The 9,254-nt window shown below is 34.7% G+C and overlaps 2 protein-coding genes across 2 annotated transcripts; one reads left to right on the forward strand and one right to left on the reverse strand.

Annotated features, from left to right (window-relative positions):
• The first annotated feature begins 709 nt into the window (after positions 1-709).
• LOC122596620 (selenoprotein K-like) lies at positions 710-3,430 on the forward strand. The gene is made up of 4 exons (XM_043769232.1): positions 710-841; positions 2,454-2,557; positions 2,651-2,804; positions 3,252-3,430. Exons 1-4 carry the CDS (start codon positions 823-825, stop codon positions 3,287-3,289), a joined length of 315 nt encoding a protein of 104 aa, XP_043625167.1. The 5' UTR covers positions 710-822; the 3' UTR covers positions 3,290-3,430.
• Positions 3,431-6,640: 3,210 nt separating this feature from the next.
• Positions 6,641-8,605, reverse strand: LOC122597299 (cytochrome P450 CYP749A22-like). Its single transcript, XM_043769911.1, has 5 exons — positions 8,332-8,605; positions 8,017-8,240; positions 7,681-7,913; positions 7,168-7,543; positions 6,641-7,069 (listed from the first exon to the last, which is right to left on the reverse strand). The coding sequence occupies exons 1-5, from the start codon at positions 8,603-8,605 to the stop codon at positions 6,641-6,643; spliced, it is 1,536 nt and encodes a 511-aa protein (XP_043625846.1).
• Between the last annotated feature and the right edge of the window lie 649 nt (positions 8,606-9,254).

A 9,254-nucleotide genomic window follows, 5' to 3' on the forward strand; every position in this document is an offset into this window, starting at 1 on the left:
TTTACTTGTATTTTAAGGAGTTTATTTGATGAATTTGGGGAAAACGATTCGTGTGGATGGATATATAATTTAATCTTATTATATATACGTGGGAAAAAGAAAAAGAAACGTGGTAGTGGGGTGGTTAATTACTGGAGTACCCCTCACGTGGGTGTCACGTGGGGGTTTAACGGAGAACACTTGACGGTCAAAAAGTCAAAGGACTAAACATGATCCTTATCCACCTATAAAGGACTGTCAGTGAGGTTTTCAATTAGAAAGGACGAAAGGTGACTATTTCGACAAACCACAGGGACGATCTATGTCATTTACTCTATACATAATTAAAAAATATTACAGTTGATACGAATTTTCTTATTGCAAAGGTATAATACTTAGTGAATTTATCGACTATAATTTTAGGGGCTCATTTTTTCTTATTGCCTCGGGCCCAATATTTTTTTAAATATTCTCAGAGACAGTCCTGATCTTACATCGAAACATTTGAACACAATTATACACGTAAACACGATGGTTGAAATCCGTAGCGTGGGCTTATGAATCCACTATCCACTAGTTAATTTATCTTTGTTAAACTCATCCAAATTTTTATATTTAAAAATATAAAAAAAATATTAAAAAAAAAAAAAAAAAAAAAAAGTATGTACATCTTACAGGGTCAAATCCGAATATATAATCATTTTTTTATATCGCTAAAAATAATCATTTCTCTGGTCGCTAAAAAATAAACTTCCGAACATATAATCATTTTTTTATATCGAAAGAGTAGTCATATTTCCAAAACTCCGGTGACAGAAAGTTTTAAGAAAAAATAAATCGTCAATGGCATATGTCGAAAGAGGTCATTCCCCTAAATCCCATTATCAAATTATTCGCTTTCTTTTTTGTTTCGATTATATTATATTAATACATATATATATTTGATACGAGTATTTGATTTCTTCAGCTTTCTTTTTGAATATATACATATAATTATCCGTGTAAATTATATAGATTAATTATAAGGGCGCTCATTGATTAACCCATCTGTGATTTTAAATTAGTAATAATAATATAATAACAATAAGATTAATTTCGAAATATGTAACTTAGATACTTTTACTAGATTGTTAATATATAGCTTATTTATAATTATGCCAAGGTAAAATTTGATGTAAGTTTTGTTAAAAGTTATGATTTTTGGTTCTACTTATTAGTTAAATTACTGGCTGGGACACGTATTGGGGCGAGAGTTGCGAAACTGGGTTAATATGATCGATAGTTGTAGGCGTGTAAGTCGAAAAGAATGATTGGATAATTTAGCTGACTTCAAGTCATAATTAGGTCATTATGTGTGTTGATAGGAGGAAGGATCGGGAGAAACGTCTTCTTATAGGGTAGGAAGGATTCTGGTGCTGACACGTGTTTGATGCGCAAAAAGTTATGGTGAGTCATGGTGTAAAAGAATGTGCATCGGATACGTGTCATCACCAAAATGTACCGTACGCTTTTCTTTTTAGAAAGATAAGATTTTTTTTCATGAACTTTATCCGTCTTGATAGTGATACCATTGTGAGTTTTGGCTAATGCTTTTACTACGGTCTTACAGGATTGTAGTTTTATTAGGTGTTGATGTTAGGTTTTAGTTGAAAATGTTGCATCTCAATGGACCAAAGTCAAGAATTGTTTGATGCCAATTTGATCTATGTGGTCCATTGGTATGGAGATATGTTTGAAATGCACATGCTTTATTCCGGGTCGGAAAAGTGCCGAGTTGATGGCAACTTTGATGGTTGTCATATGTATACAAGTAGTTTGTTGTAGCAAATCGGGAAATATCCTTATCATATGTGCTTTCTAGTTTCAAGCTTTCATTTTTACTCAGGCACTAATGCACTATGCATATGCAATGACACTCGAGTGTTTTTATGATCAGTAGACTCCCAGTTTTCGTGTTCATATACTTCTTAAAGCGGATATCAGTTGTCATGAATCCCAAATTGTCTTAGGTCTATTCAAATGAGATTTTCCCCTATAGTATGACTTGTCACAGAGCAGGTACTTTAAATAAGAATTTTCCATGTCTAGGCATTCAGATTTTGTTTTGACCTGATCCAAATGTAGACCTGTCTGGACCCATTCGACTTTGCATGATTTCTCAATGATGACCCACTTCATGCATACTGTGATTTTGGCAGACTTCAGTTAAACCGGGGAGTTACAAATCAACCAGTTTTATTTAGCAACACGGGCTTTAATTGTCAGGACTAAGCAATTTTTACTAACAACTCCAGTGATATTATTTCAGCTTCCATTTCCTTTGTATAAATATATACTGCAGATAGTAGATCCCTTGTAATTTTTTAAGCTGATGTTCCAGGGGAGCTTCTGATATCTTTTTCAGAACAAGGATATACTAGTTCGGGTGTATATGACTTTGTTGAACTTATAGTTACTTTATGTTTATTTCCCAGGTGTTGTGAAATCCAATCGAACTATATGGCGTCTCAGAACCATCATTGATTTCTTTTGGGCAGTCATTAATTTCATTTCTGTATTCTTCGCCACTATGTTTTCGGTAATATTGAGTCTTGTGACGCGTTTCTTTAAACAATCCGCCCCGTATGCAATGTGCAATAAACATATAATTTTATATGTGACGTATCTGCAGATGGAGAAATCTGATGGTTACAAGAAACTATCTGGTTCCAACAAAAGGTCAGATGGCGGTGGCCCTGGTGGCGGCTATGGCGGTGGCCCATATGGTGGTGGCGGTCCCCGCAGGCCTCCACATGGACTAGACAATGTTAGAGGCATAGACCACAGTATGTTATTTACATATCTCATTTTCCATGACTTCAATTTATGTATAAGTACGGATGGCAGTTTCAATTTATTAACTTATGATTTCTCGGTTTTGGTTTGTGATTTATCTTTAATGGGTAGAACTAAGTATAAAAAGTTGAGTTTTTGGAACAGAAGTAGATTTAAATGGGTCAAACTGGTCCAAAGTGAGTTATTATTGCTTATAAGTTGTCTTATCTAATAAGTTGGATTATTACTGTAATAATAATACTTCTCGTTATTGACAAAAATTGCTTGCAGGTAAAACCAACTTGGCCTGACCCATTTTGACCTTCTCTAATAGTTACCTGTTTTGACCCATCACTTAACTCCCGAGGCCCTGACATGCACATTTTGCTATCTTTACTTATATCATCCAGAAATACTGATGACTTCTTTTGATCTTTTCTTTCTTTCCATCTCTGCAGACTCTCTTCCAGCATGCGGATCTTGCTGTGGAGGTTAAAAGGTTGCAGATGCATATACATAGTTTCTTAAGCCACAATCTTGCTGTCAACATTGTCAAGTAAAAACAATAAAGTTCTGTAAGAAGTGTACCCATTGTGTTATTTTGTAAGTGTTTCAAAAGGCTTTCTGATTCTTTCAATCTCTGGTTGCTTGACTTAAGTTTAATCGATCTGGACCAAGTTTCTGATTATGTCACATACCTGAATTTGCAGTCCCATACTCCCATTTTTCCTTTTGTCACTTGCAGGTAGTAGTCCTCAAATAAGTTTAATTAACAAGTTAACAACTGAGTTTACTTTAAACCCCAAGGTAGTGAAATACTACCCTCTTCCCCCTTCCTCTCATGCTTAAAGTTAACTTTGCCTCAAATAGTTCTACTAATAATATTTTCGACATGCATTAGATAGACTTAGGCTGTTTAACCAGCAGTGGTTAATACTAAGAATCAAAGCATCTTTATGAGGAATCTCTTAACAGATTAGGAAAGTAGTTGTCAACTATTCATAGCACCATCAATTGTCTTTCTTCCGACTCCCTATTATGCTTTTTCTTCTGTTTTTTCATCAATTTTTTATTGAAGTATGATGGTAGCCAATTTGTTTTAGAATTGAAGGTTAGATCAGAAGGAATCATATGTTTTCCAAGAATACTCATGCATAGCTGGGTGCAAACACGAAAGAGAGGAGACAGTGTGACACCGGTAACTAAATAACCATGTGTCCATCGTCAACAAACTGAGTAGGTACTTGTGTAATGGCACTGTTTCTATAGAAGGGAATAGTAAATACGATACTGATAACAGAAGATTAATTTTCATCCGCAAAGTATGATAGAGAAGACATTGTATATCTCTCCTAAGCCTAAAGAGACACATAGGGAATAGTTTATTATACTAGGGGCTTATACTATTCTCTTTTTTCTTCTATCAAGTCTAGTAAGCTCTGAATGAATAACTGTGTGTTTCTTATTGAGTTAATCCTTTTTTGCACGGTGATTCGTTTGAGGAAGTGTATATGCAATTTTGTATGGGATATGTAGGTGAAGGGGAATGAGTACAAGATGTGTCTTTTAGGTCACCTTCTCATAAACTTTGTAAGCTAAAAAAGTCCCTAGGAATTGTTTGCCAAACTATTAGTAATAAGCGCATTGTTCTCACTTGGTGATAAACGATCAAGATTGATTATTCCTTTTTAGGTCAACAAGATGTTGAAATGTCTATATTCACGTTTTGTGCTGGTTTATGTAGATGATCTATTAATAATTAGTTGTGATGCTTTAGCTATTTGTTTAAGTGATGAAACATCCAACAGTGATCAAGGTATCATCATCTGTCAAAAGAAGTACATCTTAGATCTTTTGAAAGAAAGGTGTTGCTTTACGAGCTAAACCATACAAATTGTCCATGAATCATCATCTAAAACTTCAGGGTGGTTGGTACCTTGTTTCTGGATCTTAGGTTATAGAATGTGAATTGGCAATTGATCAACTTCACCATTACTACACCTAACAGTTGTTGAGGTAGTTCATGTAGTCACCTTTCTCAGTTCATCTTCAAGCAATCAAGCATCTTCTTAAATCCCCTTTAGCAAGCAAGCATCTTCTTAAATCCCCTTTATCAAGCAAGCATCTTCATAGGTATCTTCTTAGATCCCCTTGTCATGGATTCTTTTGAGCGATTAGCTCTACAGTTCATCTTGCTACATATTGTTACTCTTAGTATGCTAGTTTCCCATGTCTGAAAAGGTTGGGTGTACTACGGGTTATTATATTAGGCAAGTCTTCAGTCTCATTAAAAATTAAGATATAAATGTGTTTGTCTTCTGAAAGAATATAAGGCAATGGCTCTATAGATCTATGTTTCTTGGTTAGTCTATTGAAGGATTTCGGGTTACAATTTTTTTTTTGTGTACCATTGATGCATTGCTGCATATCCGACTTTCCATGATAGAAAAAATATATTGAGGTAGATTGTTGTGTCAAAGACCTGGTAAAGTCTCGTGCTGTTACACCTTATGTCCTTGTGTTAGCTTTTCCAAAGATTTGTGTTGAACAACATGCGTACTCGTGAGGTGTGACAATATTGAGGTTTCTACTAGTTCCCACTGACCTCGTGAGGAGGAATGTAGTATTAAAAGGCAAGATATAGAGTCCAAGGGTTAGGATGTAATTAATTACTAGGGAAAAGGTTCAAATATGTAATTAGCCATGTCTATGTTCAGCCGCTAAAAAAAAATAAAAAATTGTCTATATTGAACCAGTGATCAGGCCACTTAAGGACAATTTTTTGCTTGATTCAGGTTTGGATGAAACTGTAGGATTTTTTGGTTAACTGGACCGGGAAAACTGGTATTCCAGCTAAAAGCTTCCATATTTTACCGTGAAAAGCTTCTACATATACGGTATACCAGCATGAACCCCCACAAACTTTGAAACCTTCATCTTCTTGGTCAAAAACCCATTGATTTACATTACCTATTCATGACGGGTGATCACCACTACACCACCGTCTCTGACCATCAGACCGTATGTTTTACTATTAAACTAGTGAACCATGGAACCAGTGACAAGACTGTTTTCTAAACATTGGGTTAAGCTAGAGTTTGATAGAAGCTTCACTATAGATTTTTCTGTACATAATATATGCACACTTGTGTTTCATCGTCTCTTAGCTAAAATCGAACACTTGTATCATTTTATGGACCACATGATGTCTTCAATCACCCTGATGTGGTCCATCTACTTAGAAAGTTATTGAGTCCAACTTTATTCTTAAATATATGTACTTATGTACGATCATGAAAATCATGTTTGGAAGCATCCCATAAGCTATAGATGTATATGATGTTACTTGAATGGTCCTTTCTTGGCCACACTCATTGTTCGTAAATCATCCATATATATATAATGTCACATGTTAGTCTACTTCGGTTTGGAGGCATCCTTCGAGCTCTTTCGCTGCTGCCTCGGGGTGCTTCAACGATCAGTAACGTAAGTACTATGTTCCATGTGACTGACCAAGGCTTATCAAGGTTAACATCAATTGAAAGTGATATTTTACATTCATATGATTAATAAAAGGGGCTATATGTATGCCTTTTATGTATTTTAGTTGTTTTGATTTGTATGCATTCATCATTAACTTAATAATTCATTAATCAAAAAGGACATAAAAGATTATAAACTACATCTATGATTTAAGCAATATAATTATCTTTCCTAACTAATACAAGTAAAAGTGATCCCTGCGCCAACAAAGTTTCACTTTATTTATGAACATAAGCTAGTTGACACTTTATGAATTGAAGATAAAAAAGTAAACACACACGAAGAAAATATACATATATCAAATTCAAATCTTATGAAGGATAATTTGAACACCCTTTTTTGGAATGAGGATGAACACATCAGCTGGGTAATGTACGTAATTACTCGAAAGGGTGAAGCTGTAACGCTGCAAGATCAATGAAAGTGCAATCTTGGCTTCATTCGTGGTGAAGTTTAAGCCAACACAAGTCCGAGGTCCCATCCCAAAAGGAAAAAATGCTGCAGCGTTGTTCTTTGTAGCTCCAGCAACCCCATTTGCGAATCTTTCTGGTCTAAAACAGTGAACATCCTTTCCCCATATTTCTGGGTTGTGATGAAGTGCAAGAGTTGACAGAAAAATATTTGCTTTAGCAGGAAGAGTAAGGTTTCCAAGTTTGATCTCCCTGTCTACTTTTCTGGTCAACTGAAGCACCGGAGGATATAGCCTGAGTGACTCATTAATCACCATATTCATCTGCATATAATAAACAGAAAGATTAAAATTTGTCGATAAAAACAGTTCACATAATTTATTATGAGTATTTTTTATAAAAAAAAAATGTATATTCATACGTTTTTAAGTCTTGCAATGCCATCAGAATTGGGGCTTCCCTGACCAAAGAACTCGAGCACTTCTTCCCTTACTTTGTCTTGCCAATCTTGATTAATCGCTAGAAGGAAAACGGTCCATGAAAGCAAGCTCGTGGTTGTGAGATGTCCTGCACCATATATAGCTTTGAGCTCATCGATCATTTGGCCTACCGTGATTCTCTTGCTTTCATCAGAATGGTTAGCAATTTTCACAATTTGTCCAAGGAAATCGTTTCCAAACTCATCATCCCCTTCATCCGTATTAGCCTTTCTTTTCTTCACAATGGCTAGAATCGATCTCTTTATCGCCTTTTCAAGCTTGTCTGCTTCAATCTCATCCTCTGTCTTCAATATTGAACTATATAAATAGATGATTATCAGATCTAAACAAATGCAGCTAGATGGCCGTTTGGTTTTTTCTGAAGCGGGTCACTTAAACAATATGCATTTTTAGGTGTGCAAAAATCTAAACCGCGTACTTCTGTTGAACATTACCTGATGAGTGGAAAGCGTAACTTGTATATGTTTCTAACAGTTATCGATGTTAACTTTGCCACCATCTCAAATATATGCCTCCCTTCGACATAGCTACTACCAAAAGCTGTTCTTGATATCACCTCCGTCGTTACCAACCCAAATTCCTTATGAACGTCGATTTCATGGCCTTCATAGTCTTTCCACTTATCTAACATCATCTCAAAGCTTGTGCTCATATCTGGAATCATATTCTGTGAAACATATATATATATTGTTCAGTTTTGATAAAAATGTAGTTTCTAAACCACTACTTGATTATCAGTATGTTCTGTTATTGATGATGATTATGATCACCTTCAAACTCTCAGCATGGAATGTTTGGTTAGCTAGTTTCCGAACCTTTGACCATTTCTCGCCTTCATTTGTTATAAGCGCTTCACCTAAAAGCTTCTTTGCAAACCCTTCCATATCCATTTTTGGATAAGCTCCTTCTCGGTTATTTAGTACTTCCTTAACAAGGTCAGGTTCTGTAATAAAAATCTGTGCTTGTGAACCATGCCAGTTTATGAAATTCCTCCCTGACAAATATCAAACAAGGCCCATATAAGAATATGAAGTAAATCCACACTAGTGATCATGTGCAGTATGTAATTAAACATCATATCTTACCGTAGATTTTGATCCATGACTCGACGTGGGGTTGGATTCTTGAGAATATATCGTGAGAAATATCCATTGGGTGGCTCATTGATCGGTTTCTCATGGCAGTGATCACTTGAGTGTTTCCATTAGGAAACGCGTAAGGGAGACCTTTGATACCTTGTGATTTCATCATTGATTGTATACTGATCGGCATCCACCATGCTTTCTTGACAAACGTAACGAGAGCCTGAAGAAGAAATAGACTCGGTATGATAATTATGAGAGCTAGAAGTAGATCCATAACTATCTGGTCTGCTTGCAGCAATGAGGCTCAATGCATTACCCTTGTTTATATTGCTCTAGCTAGCTAGGTGAAAAAGACTATGATAATAGTAATATTAGTATCTGATGATGATGGGAATTATGTCACTTTTAATATATCAAGAGATATATTATTACACCACGGCCTTTTGGTGATAGGCAATTAATAGTTATTTGATTATGGACCACATAATGACATAATCTCGTTGGTTAAACCGATTTAAGTCATGATGATTATAATTTTGCATCTTAAGCTCTCTAGTACACTAGATAATAATCAAACAATAATTGGACATGATTTTTAAGCTAATAAATTAGAGAGATACATCATCTCCCTTTTTTCTTAATAGTCCACACTTAAAAAACAACATTTATCCCTTAATAAAATATTAGTATACATTGGTATATAATAAATGTTTAGATTATTATTATTATTATCTTATATAAATAAAATAAGATTTTTATGACATCATTATTTTTTAAATAATGCTTACTTGTCATTATTACATTTATTTATATCAACTTTATCTTTTTTACCTTTTTTGATTTATGACATCATCATATTTAAAATTTAAAATATTTTCTATTTGATTTATAATTTATGTCTTTTTTTTTTACATAAACCAAAT

The sequence above is a fragment of the Erigeron canadensis genome, chromosome 4 (assembly GCF_010389155.1).
Source record: "Erigeron canadensis isolate Cc75 chromosome 4, C_canadensis_v1, whole genome shotgun sequence".
NCBI classification, from domain to species: domain Eukaryota; kingdom Viridiplantae; phylum Streptophyta; class Magnoliopsida; order Asterales; family Asteraceae; genus Erigeron; species Erigeron canadensis.